The sequence below is a fragment of the Crocodylus siamensis genome, chromosome 3 (assembly GCF_052110815.1).
Source record: "Crocodylus siamensis isolate JL-2025a chromosome 3, ASM5211081v1, whole genome shotgun sequence".
Classification (NCBI taxonomy): domain Eukaryota; kingdom Metazoa; phylum Chordata; order Crocodylia; family Crocodylidae; genus Crocodylus; species Crocodylus siamensis.
In genome coordinates this window covers 183514710-183536609 of record NC_143397.1, presented here as the reverse complement: position 1 = coordinate 183536609, position 21900 = coordinate 183514710, and the positions used below count along the sequence as shown (strand labels likewise).

Genomic DNA, 21900 nt, shown 5'->3' with positions numbered 1-21900 from the left:
ACCACTAATATCTATATCTAGCCATTTAGCTAGATAGATCTAACGTGGATTTGGAGGTCACTTTTTTAAACCAGAAATTGGGGATTTTTTTTAAATCACAGAAAACCAGGATCCTTTTTTAGTTATCAAGCACCTTTGAACAGCTTTGGGTGAATCTCATACCTTTTACTAGACCACCCTACATAGTTGGGGGAGAAAATTTTAGCAAGGTTTCGGGTTTACATTTTTTCCCAGCTATTTCATTTTTTCCAACTGTTTAAGTTGGTCTACTAAAAGATATCAGATTCACCCAAAGACCCTTGTCTGCCTGTGTCCTTAGCCCCACACGGCTCCAGCCTGCGCCCCTGTGGACAAGGTAGGCATGCGGAGCAGCGCAGCCACCCGGGCCCCGGCAGTGCGCGGCCCGGAGCGAGCTGTCCGTCCCCCCGGGAAGACCCCTCCGCTCACGTCTCGTAGATGCCGCAGAAATGAATGAAGCCCATCATTGTCCCAAAGGCCCGGGCGCCTCTCCCCACCCCGCTCCCCGGGAGCGGCCGTGCTGGGCGCTGCTGAGCAGAGCAGGTGAGAGCAGGGCTGAGCCTGACACCGCCCCCCCCGGCTCCGCCCGGCCCGGCCCGAGTGGGCGGCGGCGGCGGAGCCGGGCCGGGCAGACGCTGCGCGATGTGGCGGGTGCAGTATGTCAGTGCCCAGCAGCTGGCCGGCTTCCGCCAGTACAAGGTAAGCCCAGCCCCGGGGCACCCCGGACCCCTCTTCCACCGGGAGGGGCTGCACCCACAAGCCCGGCCGGGACAGCCAGGGAGGCTTGGGCTTTGGGGACCGGGCGTCTCTCTCCGTGCAGCCTCGGCTTTGCCCTGCCCCTCCTTTCTTCCCCTGGTCCTGAAAGCCTTGGGGCGGGCTGGGAGATGCCCTGTTCTGCTTCTCCTCCCAGGACACAGAGCAGACTGAGGTTGTTTATCAGGTGGTGGATGTGTGTCATCATCAGGGATCCTGGTTTTCTCCAATCCCCAGTTTTTGCATTGAAAAAAAAAGAATCCCAAAGCCACATTTTCCCATGATCAAAATGAAACACGACTAGATAGATACATATATAGTTGTGTACATACATAATGTACCTATCTAGTGGTGTACAACCTGGATACCTGACTATCTAGTGGTGTTTCATTTTGATCATGGAACAAATGTGGATTTGGGGTTCCTTTTTTTTAACCAAAAATTGGGGATTTTTTCCTCAGAGAAAACCAGGATCTCTGTCATCACCTGGCTGGAAGGGATCATCAGCAGATCAAACTAGAGCAGATAAAAGTGTATAGATGCAAATAAAGAAGCACATCAGCCTGTTTTGTTTTTTTTTTCTTTCAGCTTCTCCCACTTGAATGCGTCTGGTCCCAAAGCCCCCTCTCTCCTTGAAGTCATTTGTTTTCTGTCATAGGAGCAAAACATCATTCACACCTGGCTCTGTTGACTGCAGTGATGCTTGTAGTCCTATCTTGCAGTCCCACAGAATCCCTTACTGGTTTTCCCTATTGAGTCTGGGGGGATCTCCCATTGAAAGTGTGTCAATGCCGACACATTTGCCTGTACAACAGGGTATCCTAACTTAATAAGATAAAATACTCCCCTGGAATTGCTGACTGAGTTGGACACTGAAGGGAACCAAGGAGGATAGGAACAGGATGCTAGTGAGGAACTGAACAGGACCTGGTCCTTGCTTCAGAAAAAATGACAGGTGCTTTTTACACATCAGAACAAAATGAAACAAAACTCAAAAATACGTTAAAAGGAGGGGAAATAAATAGTCATAGAGAAGCAGGGCTGGAAGGGACCCTCAGAGGTCATCTAGTCCAGTGTTTCTCAACCCGTAGGTTGTGACCCAAAAGTGGGTCTCAAGAATATATAAAAGGGTTACACAGAAACTTTAAAAGTTGGTTTTGCTTTAAAGAAGAAAAACATGGGAAACCATGGCTTTTCCCTTTCGGGCTGGCAGAGTTTCAGCAAGGGGCTGCTTGTGGCACCTCTGCCCCACACACCTACCCACTGGTCCACACACTTGGGGGGCTGGGGCCTGGAGGGGCAGATCAGGAGGGAGGGGCGCTGGGTCAAGTCTGGCCATCAATATTTACAAACGGGTCGTGGTACAAAAAAGGTTGAGAACCACTGATCTAGTCCAACCCCCTGCCTGAGGGGGAAATGTGGTAGGAAAGGTTAAAAACAAATATTTCTGTAAAGAACATTGTATCAGCAGCAGGGGGGTACATTTGAGGATGCACCTGGACAAAGTAACAAGTATGGGTGTTTGCAGAATATTTAAATAGAATATAATTAAAGGGCTTATTTGTGACTGCGCATCTAATTTTTTTTGAGTTTGCAAGCTGTTTAGAACAGGCCTTGTGCATTCGTATAATTACAGAACAATGGAATGAGAGTCCTGCCTGAAACTGTTGGAATATTTGTATAAAACTTTAAGTAATGTCACTAAAATGTATTTTAAGCCACTTCCGAACTTTATTTGGATTAACTCCTGTTCCACTGACTTCAGTAAGTTAGCCTTGAATATAATGAGCTGCAAAGAAATATATGTGGGGAAAAGATCTGAAAAGAATTTTCTTTAAATTATAATGTAAGCATTTCATAGCACTAATTAACCACAAGGTATATCACATGATCCTTAAAAAGAATGAACTCACACATGGAAACATTTTTTTGTTAAAACAGTTTCAGACACCCAAGAATATTGGCAAAGCTGGAAAATATTTTAGATATTTTTTTCTAACCATAGGAGTCAACCAAGGTAGATGAGAAATAACTATCAGGTCTTGTTGAGGCCAAGTATAACAAACTCTGTTTTTTACAGATGTAATTTTAATAGCTAGCTAAAATGAAAATGTGTCCAACCAGTTCTATTGCACAATAGTAAACCTTAAATGAAAAGCAGTATTTGTAATTTTATACAAGAATGAACAAGTTTCTAAGGACTGCATTTATATGCTTTGCCTATGTCCTGCTCCCTATTCCAAAGGTAAAGTAACTTCTTCGCATTTCTAAACCATTGGATGCCAGGGAGGGTACAACAGGGGACTCTAGACATACCCTGTTCATCTTCTTTTCCTCTAGAGTGTCAGCTCCTGTCACTGTCAGAGACAGGATACTAGGCTAGACAGACGATTGCTCTGACCTAGTATAGCATTTCTTATGCATATATCTGTGCAGCAAATCTATTACAGTCTTGTGCCTGGAGGATGGGAGAACCAGTTGTTAGGGACATGGATGCAAAAGATGTGATAACCCCTTTCATCATACAGAGCTTAAATTCCCTTCTATGGCAATGGGTGGAGGTCTTGCAAAGAGGCCTGAACCTGAGGCTTCTTTGGGTAATAGTTGTTGTGGAGAAGATGACAGGAGACTCTCTTACTGGCAGGAGGGCAAGGAAGGGGTACAGAACTATTATATCCACTGTGTAGTTCTGCAACTTCAGACCACAGCACAGCACCTGGTACTTGGCCTGTGCAGAGCCATAATTATCAAGTTTGGTGCCCCTGAGCAAAACTTCTTGGTGCAAAGGGGGGAAAGAGGTGAAGTGCCAGAGAGCATGGGGAAGGGAAGGAGAAGGAGGATCTTACTTGCTCCAGTGACACAAAGACCTCTGCTGCTCCTTCTGTCACCCCACACCTGGCTCCTTTGTCTCGTGGTGCGTGGCTGTTTCTGCTGTGTCCCAACACCAAGCTCTTACAGCTGGGAACCATCTGGCTGATGCAATGAAGACTCCAGGGAAGGGGGGCACCATTCTGGCATCTCCTCTAAGTTGGTGCCTTGACTTGGTGCCCCTCTTGCCCCTCTTGTTATGCTACTGGGGCTGTGCACTGCTTTTTAAAATTGTCCATTGTGTGTAGAGCTAAAAAGATGCAACCAGGGTAAGGTTGTGGACAGATGATACATTTACATTAGTGCATTGGCATAAAAAAGTAGTGGACAGATGGTAACTCCTGTATTAAGGTAAATTTGTCCAGTCCAGCAAAGGTAATCCAGAATTACTTTGAAAGAAGGTTACATTGGTTGTTTGTTCACAACTTATCCTAGATGCTTGTCACTCTTGCTTTCACTCTGGGTATTTACACTCTGGGTTTAGCACAGAGACTGTGTATTTGTGGCCTTGGTCAATGACCTCCACTTAGACCCATGAGAGGCATTCATTTTAAGTTGGGATGGAATCTAATATTCAGTCCCAACAATCATGCCTCCTGCTATGTCTCGTGCACAGCAGGATGTGCAGTTTTGGGATCAGGGTTTAGATCCCAATCACGCTTTACTTGCAATGCAAGGGGAGCCTGGGATCTGCTGATTGTCTGTTGGGGCTGGAGATCTGAAATAGGTCCCAGCGCTGGCACCAGCTGACAATCAGCTGATTTTCAAAACCCTAGCTGGGAGGCACGTGGGGTTTTCATAGGTCCTGGGGCATGAGGACTCTGGGATCCCGGTACCCAAAGATGGGTAAAAATCATATGTGCTGTCCAGCTGGGCAGTGCAAGGGGGTTTTAGTCATCCTCTGGCACAGGTCCCTGGGACTGGGCTGCTGCAGTCTGATCCCAAGGTCCCCATGCACCAGGACTTGTGAAACCCTGTGTGCTGCCAGCCACAGACTGTGTCCCAGACCCTGGGGCTGGCCCATGCTTGATCCTGACACTCAGCTGGGTGCTGGGATCTTCTATGGTCAGCCCCAGCTGGCCACATGTCCAATTTAACATGTGATACAAATGAGCCGCAGAGTTGTTACACATTATTATGTGGAATAAATTTTGGCTCGTTTACTGTATTATTACCAGGGATCCAAGTTTTCTGTTTCCCATGGAAAAACAGAAAAACACAGATTTTCCTCTTTACCAGAGGAAAATGCAGAGTTCAGGCAGCCTGGCTCCAGTAGGTAAGTGTGTGTGGGGGGGGGGGGGAGCAGATTGAGGACCCCATAGGGAGGGAGTTGGACAGGGTTGGGGCTGCTGCCCAGCCAGATGGTATGTAAGGCTTGGGACCCAGAGCTGCAATGTGTACCCACAGGGCCCTGGCAGGGAGCAGGACAGAACTATGGGTGGCTTGTTCAGAGGGTGGCGGGGGGTGGGGCTGGCTCCCCACTGCTACATGCAGTCCTGGGGAGCAGGGGACACCTGTGTCCCCCAGATCTGTGCTCAGGGCAGGGATGGGCTGCCCTCCCCCAGAGCCTCCGCAGCCCAGCAGGTGTGACCCAGCACTGCAGAGAACAGTGAGGTTGCATGGGGATCTTGCTGCTGCAAACTCTATGCTGCCATGGCAAGGCGTCCCCTGCCCATGTGTCAATAGTGGGGGGCACAACCCCACACTGCCACCCTTGCTGCTGCCACGTGCACAGGAGATGCATCAACAGGACAGCGCAGAGCTTGCAGTGGCAAGGAAATCCCCGTGCTGTTCCCTGCAGCACTGGGTTACACCTGCTGGGCTGTGGAGGCCCCAAGGGAGGGCAGCAGGGTAGGAAGCCCAAACCTGCAGTGGGCAGCCCACACCCACCCCTGCTCTGTGCACAAACCGAGGGGAACGCATCCCCCCTGCCCCAGTGGAAGTGCACACAGCAGCAGGGAGCCACTCCCTCCCCCTCCTGCCCATGCCTGCAGGAGGCAGTCAGTGGGCGGGGGGGAGGCGGGGGCAGGGAAGGGCAGAGCCAGGCTCTGCTCCAGTGCAGTAGCTGTGACTTCCTATCAAGGGCTGTGGAGCTGGGTCCCTGGCCCCATAGCCCTGGCAGCTGGGGGCCCCCTCCTGCAGGGCTGAGGGGGCAGGGAGCTGTTGGTGGGGAGAGGGGGGCATGAGCAGGGCCAAGGGGTTGTGGGGGGGGGGTGAGGGGGTCTTCATTTTAATAACAGATTTGGGGGCATTTGTTAGAGAATTTGCAATTTTTTATCAGGGAAAACCAGGATGTCTGATTATCACACCTTAAATTGACTTTCATGTGGCCCAATTAGCACTTAAGGCATAATTAACCTGTTAATCATGTCTTAAATGTGATGTGTCAGAGGCCTTAGATTTCAACAGGGTAAATTGTGCCCTGCTGATCTTATTAGATCTTTCACTGGCCTTTGGTACAGGTGATCAGAAGGTACTGATAAAGCATTTACATGACCTGACAGGTATCCCTGATGGCGCTGCTCTAAATCGATTCTGCTTTTTTCTAGTAGGAAGGTCCCAGGGGATGGTGATGGATGAGTGCTTATGGGACCTTTTAACAGGACTCTTTGTTGCTCCTTCTGTTCAGTGTGTCTTTGAGGGTGTGCGAGATCATGATGATTTGGAGCAAAGTGTTGTCATATGTTGATGATGACACCCAACACTATCTCTTTCTCATCTGACCCAAGCTCTTGCAGTATCCTTTTCCAGTGCCTGAGTGTGGTCAAGATTTAGCTGTGGTGAACCAATTAAAGCTGAATCCAGACAAGACAGAGGTGATAGTTGTGGGCAAACCACTTGACTTGGGTGGGATCGAGACACCTAGGTGGGATTGGGTATCCTTGAGACTGGACTACAGCAGTGCATGTGGGGCTGCTGGTGATGACTGTCCAGAAGCTGCAATAGGTACAAAATGTGGCAGTATGTCTTCTCATGGGGTGGGGCACCAGGAACACATGACTCCAGTGCTCTAGTCTGTATCCAAGGCACAATTCAAAGTGCTAGTTCTGACCCATTGTAATACCTCCACAGCCATGGGGGTGGCCAAGGCACCCCCTGATGGCTGTGCAGCCCCTGCCTGGCTTAGGCTGTAATGTAGCTCTCCCTTGTTCACTCACCTGCCACACTTTGTTTTTATTGAAGATTGTGTAAGGGAGGCTGCCTATAGGCTCTGAGTGAGCCTGAGCCTGTGTCTCTCAGCACTGGGCCCTTCCTGTGTTCCCTCAGTCACAGTCTTGTGCCCCTAGGCTAGTAGGCCCTCTTGGCCTGTCTGTACCTCTGCCGGACACCCATAGCCATAAGTGCTCATTGCACAGCGCCATTGCTCCCCTACACCATGCCCCAAGCCTCATGGGTGTTGTCTCCTATTGATGTTGTCTATTTACACTCTCAGGCCGCCTTGGGCCTTTGGATTCCCTGGTCCCTTACACAGCCCCTTCTCTGGGCTTTCAGATCTCCAGTCCAGCTTAGCTCCTTCTGGGGTGGTGGACTCTCTGGCCCAGCTCAGCCCTTCCCTGAGCATGTGGACCTCTGGTCCAGGTCTCAGCCCTGCTTTAGGCTCCTCGACCCCTTACTGGGCCCCACCTTCAGTCTGTGTGCTCCTGAGTTACCAGTTCTCTAAGCACGACTTGAGCTTGCCACTGCAGGGCTCAAGGCTAAACCACTGGGAACATCTGATTAAAAAGGAAGCATCTCTATCCTCTGGCAGACCCCTCAAACTCTCTGTGGGTTCAAAATAAAACAAAGGCCATGTGCCTATAAAACCCTTTCTTCTGCCCAGGTAACCTTCCTCGGTTCCCAGGCCTGCAGGGTTGCTTATGTAAACTACACTCCCTTCAGGAGCCCTGATGCCCAGAGCTTCTCGTTTTGTGGCTGCTAGGGAGAGACTGCCTGATCAGTTCAGGCTCTGGACTTACACAGCTCCAGCCTGAGCTCTCTTCAGGCCAGGTGAGTCTCTCCTTAGCCCTCTGTGCCACCTACAAGCAGCCTCTCAGGCTACTTACTCCTTTAAAAGGATCAGGTGCACCCCAGTGCCCTGCTACACCCATAAGGCTCTGAATGGTCTAGGCCAGGGGTGGGCAAAATGGTGGATATGGCCAGTGGCCGGACTCTGTTTCCTGGCAGTCCCTGCCTGTGTCACTGTGGCCAGTTTCCATGAAGACCCCAGCAGTGGCAGGGTCCACAGAAGTCAGGGCACAGCTGTTGTGATCCATTGCCCGTAACTCCCTGGTCAGGGCAGGCGAGCAGTGGATCACAGCTTTGCCCTGGCTCCTGACCACACTGTCACCACTGCAAGATCCTGATCCAGAGCAGCTCCTTGCTCAGCTACATACCCTGCCAGTGCTGCTGGGGCTGGTCTCTATGGAAACCCTGGCCCTGCACTGTCATGGCCTGCTGCTGCTGGGGTCTCCATGGGAACTGGCTGCAGTGATGCAGGCAGGGAGTGCTGGGAAATGGAGTCTGTCATGGGCCTGATCTGGTCTGTGGGCCAGACTTCGCCCACCCTGGTCTAGACCCTACATACCTAAGGGCCTACCTTGTCTCCTATGCCACATCACAATCCCTAAGGTCAGCCAAGGGGAAACCCCTGCAAGTACTCTCAAAGTTTGCTTAGTAAAAACATATGGGAGGTCATTCAGAGTAGCTGCTTTCCCTGGAGGCCTATGAAAGCCCAAGACTATAAGCCTTCCAGAGCACTGTAAGACCTATTTGGGCAGGCATTTTGCAAGCAGGGCTAAGCTGGGATACTGTTTAGAGGATGGGGGGGGAGCTGTTTATATTTTATAAAAGTAAGTAGAATACTAAAATAAGTTACTTTGTTCCGTTACTGTAAACCACCCTGATGCTTTGTTGGGAAGGGCAGGACATGCATCTAATAAATAAATACACACAAGAATGTTAGTGTGGACAAACAAGCAAATTACAGTGAGTTCAAAGTGGGTGGAGAGCTGCTCTGTGGTATTTTTCCATATGCATGTTCTTACCCTGCAGTAAGCTGAAGCAAAACCATGTTTTTTACCACTCATTAAAAGAGGGATAAACTACTGAAGTCTAGCTTCTTCTACTTACTACTGGCAAAATGCCACGGTTAGCAAAAAATCAATCATATAAATCAGTCTAAGGTTGTTAAACTCTCAAAATTTAACTTTTCAGCCACTTTTTAGAAACCACACAGCAAATTCAGTCATGAACTGATTGCACGAATATGGAATCATTTTCATATTACTATATTTTCTTGCATACCACATGCCCCCAAAAAGACACAGCCCTTGTTTTGTAAAGAATGCAACAAAAACATTTTCTTCTAGAGTTGTGGCTGAATTTCCTGTGGCTTCCATAGGCTGTGTGTAGACAAAACAAGGGGCATGCATGCACAACACTTTAAAGTGCGTTAAATGGTTTTGCACCACTTTAATGGTGTTTGTGTTTGCATGCGTCAGTGGTGCATTCTGCAGTAATTCCAGCTGCTGTAGCAAATTCGGCAGCATAAAGCACCTTAAATGACTGGCTCCGCGCAGCTCTGCAGCTCTGCAGGAAGCCCCTTAGGCAGCCTGGCAGCAGCCCAGGAAGGCAGGCTCAGCCCAAGAAAAGTGGAGAGCCTGATCTTTTTTTGCCCCTGGAGCCTGCCTGCCTGCCTGAGCTGCACAGTGGCTCAGTGCTTCCTTCGACGGCTGCGGTGCCCCCTGGGACCACCCGAGCTGGGTGCCAAGTTTATGACACCAAACTTTGGGGCAAAGCATCCATGCCAGAAGATAGGCGGGTGATCCAGGCTGACCTGGACAAGCTCAGCAAATGGGCAGACGAGAACCTCATGGTGTTTAACACCGATAAATGCAAGGTTCTCCACCTTGGGAGGAAAAACCTGCAGCACCCTTATAGGCTCGGCAGTGCTATGTTGGTTAGCACTACAGAAGAAAGAGACTTGGGGGTCATCATTGACCACAAGATGAACATGAGCCTGCAATGCGATGCTGCGGCTAGTAAAGCAACCAAAATGGTGGCGTGCATCCATAGATGCTTCTCGAGCAAATCCCGGGACGTCATTCTCGCCTTGTACTCGGCCTTGGTGAGGCCTCAGCTGGCATGTTGCCCCCCCATAGATTTAATAGATTTCATAGACATTAGGGCTGGAAGGGACCTCAGGAGATCATCGAGTCCAGCCCCCTGCCCAAAGGGCAGGAAGTCAGCTGGGTTCATAGGATCCCAGCAAGATAAGCATCCAATTTACTCTTGAAGGTGTTCAATGTAGGTGCTTGAACCACCTCCGCTGGCAGACTGTTCCAGACCTTGGGGGCTCGGACAGTAAAGAAATTCTTCCTTATGTCCAGCCTGAAATGGTCTTGCAGGAGCTTATGACCATTCCACCTCGTCATCCCTTGGGGCGCTCTGGTGAACAGACGTTCTCCCAGATCCTGGTGGTCACCCCTGATAAACTTATAGGTGGCCATCAGATCACCCCTGAGCCTGCGCTTTTCCAGGCTAAAGAGTCCCATGGCTCTCAGCCTGTCATCGTAAGATCTGTTTTCCTGACCTCTGATCACGCACGTGGCTCTCCTCTGGACTCTCTCAAGCTTCTCCACATCCTTTTGGTAGGATATGCAATAATATGCATGTACATATTTATCTAACTTTTTATTCATCTATGATTTGATAGACTAGCAGTTTCAAAGTTATATGAGGAATCAGAATGAGAGTTTTTAAACAAAAAAAGATTAAGGAAACCATTCACAAAAGGGATTTCTTGCACCTCTCTATGAAGTAACATATACATAGGCTTTGCAGAATTTGATTTTTATTTTTTAATAATTAGTTTCTATGGCTCAAATTGCTGTTTATATTTAAGCATTTATTTCAATTTTTAATTGATTTAAATTTTCAGGATTGTGCAAAATTAGTGGTGTGGGGGACATACAATTTAGTAATGACAGTATACTGCTACAAGCTTTACAGAATCACGTTAAACATAAAAAGTAAATATCCATAAATCATATGTGACCATGCAGGGACTGGGCCAGGATCACTGGGAGTTTGGCCTCTGCCTTGATCATGCAGAGGCGGGGCTGAGCTCGCTGGGAGTTTGACCCCTGATCCCTGGTTGGGACCTGGGTAGAGCATATGGCTGGCTGCACCAGCTTCCAACAGCCCTACCCCTCCAACCTCCCTCTCAGCACAGGCCTACTAGCATGGCCCCCAGCTCCTGCACCAACTGCCTGAGCCACTGCCAGAAGTGTGGTTCTCAGGCGATGCAGCTGGCACTTCCCCTACCTCACCTGCAGTGGCTGCTGTGTGTATGTGGGGGGGAGGAGGGGGGAGAATCCATCCTGGATTTTTTTTTTTAAGTCCACTTTCTATACATTTCAGTGATTACCAAAGGAAATATTTTTCTGTCAGTCTGTGATTGTCAGGTGAAATTGCTGTTTATCAATAAAATTCAAATTCTGCCAAGCCTACACATGCAACTTTCAGACAGGATCTGAGGCCAATGTTCCAAACATATCTTTTGGAAAATTCTTGCAATAAAAGTCTTTCATCCAGCACTCAGTAGTGAGAGCTGGAATGCAGAGTCCTCTTGTCTGTCCTTCAGATTTCCTTTTGCCTTAAACACATTATTTCCAGAACTCAAGCTTGTGGGCATTCGGGCCAGTGCTTAACCTGCAAGGGGCCCCAGATAATGAGAGAAAGACGGTACGCAGGATTCTAAAAGTATGATTCTTTATCAGCAGCACAAGAAACACACAAGACATGGACAAAAAGTTATAAACCTTGTATGGATTTTGCTGCCCAAGTTTTTCCTTATTGGAGAATTCTTTGATTTGGGCTGGTCTTTCTGTGCAGCTCTTTGAAGACGTACAGTTCATATTTTTTAACCACAGAATTTTTCAGTCTCTTCTGTGACTTTGCTGGGTCCTGCAGGTAAACTGGGCCCCTGCTATGAAAGCTGGTCCATCACATTATTGCTCCTGCCCAAGACTTCCTATGTAACTAGATGTTTGTTTATGTGCCCTGCCACCAGCACCTGAGCTTCTTCTTTCTTTGTAGTAACTTACCATTGCTCCAAGCCAGAGGCACAGCTAGGAAGTTTTGTACCTTGAGTAAAAACCCCTGTTGGGGAGCAGAGGCTTGTAATGGAGTGTCAGTCTTACCTGCCTTGGGGTCGCAAAGTTACCTGCTGCTGCTTCTGTGGCAAAGTGTGACCACCGCTGGTTGTTCCTGCTGCTGATGAGACCTGTGCAGCTGCCTGACCAGCTGATGCTGCTGTGGTCACAATATGGACTCCCTGTGGTACCACCATTCTGTTGCTCCTCTAAGTTGATGCCCAGGGCTCGTGTCCTGCTCACCAACCCCTACGCTATTGCTGTATGCCCTTCCTGCTGACTGGTAAGGGAAGAAGCTTCAGCCAACCTCTTCAGCATATCCATCTAAGCATAGTTATTAACTTTAAATATGCACTATTGCCCCTTGTCTGAGTGCTAGAAGTTTTGTCAGCAAATATTAACAAGAGACCAGTGTGGCTGCACAAGGAGCTTCTGGGATGTTTCAGATGTAAAAAGGAAAGGACACAGGCAATGGAAAAAGAGGCAGGTCACCAAGGACACCTGCCAGGAAAGAGCAAGAACCTGCAGCAACAAAATCAGGAAGGCAAAGATGAAGAATGAGGTACAGTTGATGAGGGAGGTTAAAGACAAGAGGAAGAGGTTCTAGGGGTATGTTGGCCAGAAAAGAAACTTCAGGGAAGTGGTAGGCTTACTCTTAACTAGCCAGGGGGAACTCTTAACAGAAGTTGCCAGGAAGCTCTTAACAGCTACTTTGCCTCAGTCTTCACAAAACAATTTAGCTGCAACCAGACAGTAAGGGTTTTTTTGGATAAGGAAGGGGGCAAGCTAAGGAATGGTATAACAAGGGGCAGTTAGAGAAATTTTGATGGGTCTGAAGGAATTAAAGTCAGCAAGGCCTGATTAACTTCATCCCAGGATACAGAAGGTACTGACAGAGGAGATCTTGGCAATAATCTTCATGAAATTGCGGGAGACAAGCCAGGTACTGGAGGACTGGAGAGGGGGCAACATAGTACCCGCTCTTTCAAAAAAAAAAAGTCAGAAAGAAGGACTTCAGGGAAATACAGATTGGTTAGTCTTACACCTCAGTACCCAGGAAGTTACTGGAGCATATCCTAAGGAAGTCCATTTGCAAGCACCTGGATGAGGAAAGGCTGATCACAAGCAGCCAGCATGGATTTATGAAAAACAAATTGTGTCAAACTAACTTGAGCTCTTCTTTGACAAAGTAACTACTTGGGTGGGTGAAGGGAAAGCTGTGAATATAGCATACCTGGACTTCACCAAGGCTTTTGGCAAGGTTCTGCATGACCTTCTCATAAACAAATTGGGGAAATGTAGGCTGGATAAAACTACTACAAGGTGGAGAGACAACTGGCTCAATAGCCACAATGAAAGGGTAATTGTTAATGGATCCATGTCAGAATGGCTGAAGGTCTCAAGTGGAGTCCCATAGGGTTCTGTCCTGGACCCAGTGCTGTTCAGTGTGTTTATTGATGATTTGGATGCTGGCATAGAGCTCTTTTTGAACAAGTTTGCAGACAACACAAAACTGGGAAGGATTGTGAACATGTGGGAGGATGCAAGTGCAATTCAGGAGGATTTTGACAGATTGGAATGCTGGGCCGAAGCTAGCAGGATGAAGTTCAATGCAGACAAATACAAGGACAAATGCTGTATCTTGGGAAAAATAATCAGATATATAATGAGTGACAACTAGCTGGATGGCAGCACTGTGGAGAAGGACTTGGGAGTCTTGGTAGATCACAGACTCAGTACGAGTCTGCAGTGTGATGCAGCTGCACAAAAGGCAAGTGTGGTTTTGATATGCATTAATAGAAGCATGAGGTGCAAGACACAGGCAGCGATAGTGCCTCTCTACTTGTTACTGGTTAGGCCTCATTTGGAATACCATGTGCAGTTTTGTGGCTCACATTTTAAAAAAGATGTGGAGAAGTTAGAGATGGTTCAGCAACAAAGATGTTAAAGAGGGTGAGCAGCAAAGCTGATCAAGGGTTTGGAAAGCAAGTCATACCAGGAGAGGCTGAAGGAACTAGGCATATTCAGCTTGCGGGAAAGGCACTTAAAAGGGGAAGCTGGTAGTCGTCTTCAAAAACTCAAAGGACTGCCATACAGAAGAGAGAGAACACCTTTTGTCTCTTGCTTCAGAGAGTAAGATAAGGACCAACGGTTTGAAGTTGCAGCAAAGTAGCTATATAGATTGTATATCAGGAAAAACTTCTTCACTGTTAAAACAGCGAGGCAGTGGAACAGACTGCCTGGGGAAGGTATGACACTTAATCACTGGAGGTGTTCAAGAAGAGGTTGGATGGCCACTGATCTGAGATGATTTAGGCTTAGCTATGCATATATTCTGCTATGGGTATTTTCCATGCTTCTGAGCTTTGCTGGTTGCTCATTTGGGGCTGGGAGGGAAGGGCATCTCCCCCTCCCCCCCAACTTCCTTTCTGCTACATATTATGGAGTTTTTTTAAGCCTTTCTTAGAGATGTTGGGTGTTTACTGCAGCTAAGGCTAGGGAGTTTGACTGGGGTGTACCAATGCTGCTGTTGGGAAGTTCCTGGCTAGCAGGTCTTGCCTCTGTGCTCAGGGTCACACCAATAACCATATTTGGGATCATTTTACGTCATGGTTGGATTGGTATGGACTGTGGGGGGGTTTGCTTTCCTCTGCAGTAGGAGGGGAACATGACCCCTGACCCAGGATCTCTTGAGCATATATTGCACACAAGCAGGACATTGGCTGCTATGGCCCTCCTACTTTACCAGTTAGGGTGTGATATCTCATGTTGTGTCAGGATTGATGGTAGGTTTACTAAGAGGTTAGATTATGGAGTTGTATAGGATCTTCGGACAGGGATGATCTTGTCTCAGGCAGAGGGTCAAACTAGATGACCTCTGGAGGTCCATTTCAGCCCTACTTCTCAATGATTTCTGATTCACAAAGAGGCTGCCGTGACACAACAGTTTTTAAAAAAAGATCACATATCATAATATCAGACAGAATCCATACATCTTGTATAAAATCCCCAAATTATCAGTCTGATATTTCATTATAATATATTAATAATTTCATAGTTTCATAGTTTCATAGTTTTAAGTGAGTAAAAGCCAAAAACCGTATTTACTAATTGTATAGACAAAATGACCATATGGTAATAGTTAAGTCAAAAGTCCAGCCCAGCCTAGTGGTCTGTTGTTATCAGCATACACATTAATGCCTCTAGATAGCAGCACATACAGAGGTTGTGTGGCTAAAATAGACCTGTGCGAATCAGGAAGTATTCAATTCAGATTTGGCTGATTCAGAGGACAGCGATTCAATTCAGAGATTTAGATCACTGTCCTGAATTGATTTGGCCAAATCAGCTTTGGAAGATTCAGCGCTGATTTGGAGAGTTCAGTGATTCCGCCATAGACTATAATGGGGAATCACTGAAATACCTATAATTTTTTCATTTTTTTGGCAGATTTTGATGAAAACTGCAGGTATGGTAGCCCCTTCTGAGAGCATGAGGCTTGCCAAGTTTCAAGGAGATAGGTGCAGGGATTTCTGCACCTCAAGGTGCTGACAAGCAAAACTCATGACATGTTTGAATTTATGTGTGTGTTAATGCACAGCAGGCTGAAAACATCAGGGATAGTAGCCTGTAACATGGGGCCTTCCCAGTGCTCAGGCAGAAACAGCTCACAAAAGGGACGGAAAGGTTGTAGACAGAGGCTTATGTGCTGTTTCTATGTTCCTCCCTGTAACAGGGGGCCTTCTCGGGGCCCATCTACCAATGGCCCCGCCCATCTGTTCTGGGCCACCTGCCCACCTTCTTACCTACCATGCCTTGTTGTTAATTAATTAAGTTGTTGATTAGGCAGGAGGCTGCCCATTTCTTGCCCCGATGCCAGGGGGCGCTATCTGTGGCTCTGTTCTTCCCCTACACTGCAGCCCAAGCCTTGCAGATGGCATCCACAGTTGTTATCATCACCAGCCCCACTCTGGGCCCCAGAATCCTCCATCCAGACCCCACCTGGATCCCTCCACTCAGGTGGCCTACTCTACCTTCATTCTGGGCTGCCTAACTCCCTGAATTGTTTCCCCTTATGGGTGTGGTCCCCTGGGACCTTTGGCCACACAGGCCTGGGTCTCACCTCCAGGCCAGTCGGAAACCCCAGGCCCTCAGCTCTGGGCATCCCTTGCAGTGGGCCCCTGACCCTTTGACCTTTCCGGTCCTGGCCCCAGCACTGACCAGTCGAGGGATTACAAGTCAGGCTTCTGAGTCTATAGCCCTCTCTCTCTCGGTTCCTCCTTCCTGACCCTTCTATGGGGTAACCCACCCAGTTGTGGGAGCTAGGGTTATTAAGGCACCCCGACCCACCTTTAACTGGGGTGACAACTGGCCTGGCATTTCCTGGGGGCTCCCACACCACTGAAAGCTGCACGAGGCCACCCACTCCCGGCAGGGTGCAGTTTTAAGTCATGCCCTGCCACACTCCCCGAGAGCACTGTGATTGGAAGGGAACACAGGGAAAGATCACAGTTACTGGCCAGCTACAGATGTCAGTCTTTACCCCCTTGCACTCCCTCCCTCTTCTCAGTTTCTGTTCCCCTGAAAGACTGCCTTCCGAATCGCCGAATCTTTTTCTGAATCTTTTCTGAATTGATTCGGAGGGGTTTTTTGGTTTCCTGATTTGATTCGGTGATTTGGCCTCCGAATCAAGCTAAATCTTCTCTGAATTGAATTGGTGACCAAAGCTTCACACACCCCTACTGGCTAACACAGCACCTGCCTGCCTGAGATTCCAAGCTCCAAAGATCAAGTACTATTTACAGCTGGGTCAACTTTTGGCAAGGTGTAGCAAAACACCTTAACTGCCCTGTCACCCTGCTTCGAGAGACAAATGTGACATCAGGAAATAGAATCCAAACTGCTGACTCCAGAAATTAACATTTTTCCATCTAAAGTAAGTAGACTGCTCTTCCATGAGTTCATTTATCTGATGAACCTTTCTAAACATATATAGGGAGATAAAAGTCAGTATGGTATAAAACTTAATTATAAAAATAGTAAAAACAGAAGATAAAAGTGCAAAAATGTATAGCCCTCCCAGGCGTTGAGTACGAAACACCTTTCAGCAACTTTTTCTTCTTTTTTTAACTTTTATTGTAAAGAAGTAAAAAATGTTTTAACCTCCCCCCAACAAGTTAAAAGCAGCCAATTAAAAGCACAGAACCTCATATGGGTCTAGGCATAAAGACAAACAATAAGCGGAGAAGAACAATCCAGTAGTGACAATGAAGAAAACCCTTGCACCTTCCCTTTTTCCACCCGTGATCACACTTTAAGGACCAGGCCTCATGTACTCTTCCACAGTACATGAGGCCACCTCAGTGGCTCAGCAGGATGCAAACTGGTCCACATTTTGCTTTAAAGTGCCCAGACTCAGAGGTCACACATGTCTAAACAAGGAGCCAAAAGAGGTGTAGGGCACCATCAGAGCCAGGCCTGGTGAGTCAATTCTGGTGGCACTTTAGTCCCACCATCTCAGCTTGCTCCAGGAGGGAGTTGGCCAGGCAGATTATACTTTCATCAGGTGCCTAGTAAGGCATAGAAAAGATGCATGCCATCTCACTGAAGTGTAAGTCCAGTGTGCCAAAGAGGGCACCAAGGGCAGTGAAGAATGGCCAGCTGCATCTGCAGGTAGTCAAGGAAGGCACGGTAGAGGATCTCCTTCACCTCCTCCTTTCAAGAAATGTCAGGCTGCTGATGCTGCCGGGTCCAGGTGGCAGACAAAGGTACTGGTGGCCAGGGCCCTGTGCAGCAGATGCCACTGGAGATTGCTGGTCCATTTGTATGGGGTGTGCTAAGTCAGGCAGGCCTGACCTGGGACTACTGCCACCAGAGAAAGGTTCTCTATCCTCTTGCTAAAGTAAATCTCCTTAGGATCACTGTAGAACATACGAGATTCAAAGAAAATCATTGTAACTGTTAGAAATTGATCTTCATTTGAGAAGTTCAGGATCTCTGAATTGTATTTTCTGGGAGATACGTTGCAAGCGAACTGATTAATTTGCCCCACACCAAATAATTTTGTCAAAAATACATGAAAAATGGTATCTGAGTTAGGCCTTCTGTTTGCTAAGAAATTATTACAGTTGTACAGCTTGTACTATAGGAAATAAAACCTTGATCACTTAAAAAAAGGGTAGGGGTGTTAATTTAAATCACCTCCAGGATTCCAGAGACAGGGAGATTTGAGCAAGTTTTATTGCTAACAAATCTGTTTCTGCCATCAAATGCTTCTACTTGAGAGAGACCTTCAGACACAATCTCTGACTGGCCAGAAAGTGCTAGTATCAATTACACAATGTAACTAAAAGTATGTAGGGCAGGAAAGAAGCTAAGATACTCCAAATATCTATGTAAGCAACAGGGGATGATAAAAAGAATCCTATTATTATACTTGTATAAGTGCTGGCATCAGTTAAAGTTATTTCATTCTTGGAGCTTATTTTGGAATGTGACTTATCACTCTTCACCTGCTAAGCATTTGGAAGGTAGTCAACACCACTATATATTACTCAATGGCTTACCTTTTTCTGAATACTACATACCTGATCTCTCTTCTTAAGACCTGAGACCATGTCTCATAAAATTTGCAAACCTGTCAAAATTGGTATTTTAGACAAATTAAAAATATGGTGTGTATCCTATTCTAGGAGTCTGAGTATTTGGTGAAAAAATAGTTATATTTTACAGTAGCTTTTTTGTTTGTTTGTTTTTGTTGTGGTATAGTTTTTGAGACACAAGCTGCAAAGAGAAGAAAACTCACACAAAATGATTGCAGGATAACCTACTCAAAAGGGGTATTTCTTAGTAATACCTCTTGCTTAATGGTTGGTTTGTGCCCTGGAGAATGAAATTTTATAACCTTACTTAAAATCAAATCCTCACCCCTTTTACACCTAACCCCTCTAATGACTGGTTATTATCATTACCTATATAATGAAACATTGCATTTTAATCCTACTAAGCTCTGGACGTGTTAAAGGCAAAAACAGTATTGTGAAATTCTGTAATTGGAAGATGTCATTTGAGAAAGTGAGAAAGTTGGAGGAAGTTATCTGTTCTAAGGACTGTATAGTAATTAGTACCTGTGCCTTCACTTTTACCAAAGTGGATATCTGAAGAAGTGGCGGCAGCAGTATGAATGGGTGAGGTAGAAGATGGAGAATATATCATGGGCAAAAGTAATAGATGCTGGTGGGAAACTTCAGTCATAACCAGAAGGATAGTAAAAGTCTGTGTACTCTGCTTATGTTTGTTTGGAAGATGCCCAGTTTTAAAGGAATATTGCAGGATCTGCATACTGCATTATTTTTAACATATCACTTAAGCAGTTTTATACAATACATTATAGCAGTTGGACACATCCCTGCCATTATCATATTTACTGATCTCTGTGTCTTTTAAATTATTTGGATATTTAAATTTTGATAAGTTTGATTCTCCAGATGCACCTCTCCCCCGCCCCCCAAAACCAGCTCTCCAAAATTGGGGTGTATGTCTTAAGCAGAAAAGCCGATTGTTCTTCACTGGAATAGAGGCAAGCAGACACTGTGTTTTAATGGCTGCCAAAATGGCTGCTGCTTCTCTCTGACCCAGCAAGCCAAAGGGGTACAGTCCTATATTAGCCTTCTCACAGCCATAGGTATTTGTTGAGAACAGTGTAGCTTGTACCTGAAGGAGGAAACAACACTATTATTTTCAGGAACTTAGATACAAAGAACTGTTTACAGTAAAGAAGCAATAGTTTTGTGACTGTCCTGGCAAGGGTTTGAGGCCTGGCCCTGTTGTGGGCTTGCCACATCAGGGAATTCCTGTTGCTTCACCCAGATTGTCATGTGGGTTGGTACACATCTTGGACATACCATGTTACACAGTTGGTCATGGCTCTAAAAAAATATATATTTTTTTTGTTTTCCAAAAATGAAATTAGTGTCTTATTTGGGGGCATGTGGTTTGTGAGAGAATATGGTATTTACAGCCATTAAAAGCAAGTATAGAACAAATATAAAATAATTTAATAGAATTTTGCACTCACTTTACACAGATGTAAGTGACTGAACAAGGTGTAAGACCATCCAGAACCATACCTTTTGTTCACATATTACAGTATTTTAAACTGTAGCTTTGACTCCTACTACATTTGCTGTTTGTCAAACATCTTGGCTCTTTACTAAGTTAAGAGATTTATTATATGTGGGCAGCACTAGTGTGAGAGGGAGCTGGCTTGGTTACATAACTGAGTGTTCACCTGACGTAAGAGACTCACCGAGTAATTATAAAATCAGGATAGCTGGTACTGTGCTTTCCTGATCCTGATGTGCCTCGGCTTGTAGGCTGTTCAACATGGGGAAGGGCTTCTCCTCCAGAATCTGAAACAAGGTAGAAAAGCCCTGAGACTGGTTTACCATGACTTATGAACTAAATTAGCCACCTGAGCCAGGTATAGACATTACACTTTTACCAGTATAAGTGATTGGAAACCAGTCTAAATTCATAATAGAACAGAAGTTCAGCACACAGGCTGGTTTAAAAATGGCATTACCCAGTTTAAAATAGATGGCCTGAATGCCCCTCTCTCCCTGCCACTAAAGGGGGAATGTGTGTTCTGTTCACTACTGATCCAAACTACGCTGCTTACAGAAAAAAACTTAGTTCGATTTTGCTGCAGGCTTTTTGAATGTCTGTACCTAGTGCTGATGTCACTAGGAGGAGGAATAGGATTTTATGATGGTGAAATGCCACCTCCCCTACACCTCCATAAGAGGGACTGAGCATACCTCAGGCAAAGCTGAGAATCAGAAAAGTAGGGCTGGAAGAGACTTTCAGAAGTCATCCAGTCCAGCCTCCTACCTGAGGCAGGAACCTCCCTATCCAAACCAACCTAAACAAATCCGTTGTGTAACTTATTAGGAATACTGCACAGTCAGCCCTGACACAATTGCAAGACATAACGCCCTAACTTGCCACAAGTAAAGCAAGGGGATCACAGTGTCCAATGTCCTGCTGCTGCAACATTGTTAAAACGGGCTCGAGAGATCCACGGAAGAGGATCATGCCCTCAGCTACAGAGGAAGACAAAAAAACCCACAGTCCATACCAATCTGACCATATCGTAAAATATGGGGTAAAATTCTTACCCAAAATATGATGTCATATCCTGAGAGGAGGGCCAAGACCCTCTAGCCAGGAATCTCTAAGTTTAAGTCCCAGGAGGAGCACTGGCACACCCCAGTCACAATTTCCAGCCTTGGCTGCAGCGAACAACAATCAAGGTTTCTGAGGAAGGCTTAAAAAAACTTGACATATGTAGCAGCAGGAGGGGAAAAAACTACCATCCCAGTGGAAACCAGCAAAGCCCAGAAGTATGGGAAATACCCATAGCAGAGCATAGGCATAGCTACTTTTAGATCATCCCAAACCAATGCCTGTCCATCCTCTTGAACATGTGTAGTGATGGGGAGTCCACAACTTTCTCAGGCAATCTGTTCCACTGCCTCACTGTTCTAACAGTAAAGACATTTTCCCTGATACTCAGTCTAAACCTGTGTTGCTGCAACTTCAAGCTGTTGGTCCTATTCTCTGCAGTAAGAGAAAAAAATTGACCCAAGGTTTTATAATCAGTTGTTTCTTTTTTGCCTTAACTCCAGTGCCTTGGATTAGATTTGTACTCTGACAACTGCATTTAAGGAAAAAAGATTCAGCAAATGTAGCAACTAAAACTTTGGATTGCTACATTGTGGAATTAAAATAGAAATGTTTCACCTTTAAGTTTGTGTATTAGTTACCCTCTCCCTTCAAACTAAAACTGTTCAGACTTGTCTGCTGGTTCTCTTTCTAGTAAAATCCTAGTTTTGCTATTTTTGTTTTATAAACTACTACAAACTGTTTTTTTCTGGGGTTAACAGAATGCATTCAAGTGTTTTATGACTTTCATTTACATCTCATATCTCATATCATTGTTAGATGACCCCTTCTTTTCCATGTTGAAATCAGTACTGTTCAATAATTTACTACTTTCAATTCCAGATAATATATTGACTAGAGCACGCAATCATCTTCTGCATATTTCAGTTTAATCCATGAC

General features: G+C 46.2%; 1 protein-coding gene across 2 annotated transcripts in view; it reads left to right on the top strand.

The window, feature by feature from the left end:
• The first annotated feature begins 625 nt into the window (after positions 1-625).
• Positions 626-21900, top strand: part of LOC149869207 (ethanolaminephosphotransferase 1-like) — an 85779-nt gene continuing 64504 nt past the window's right edge. For both annotated transcript variants that reach the window (XM_090039931.1, XM_090039930.1), the window contains exon 1: positions 626-717. In XM_090039931.1, the coding sequence (XP_089896057.1) occupies positions 661-717 (57 nt within the window). In that variant the 5' untranslated portion in view covers positions 626-660. The remainder of the gene's footprint in view (positions 718-21900) is intronic.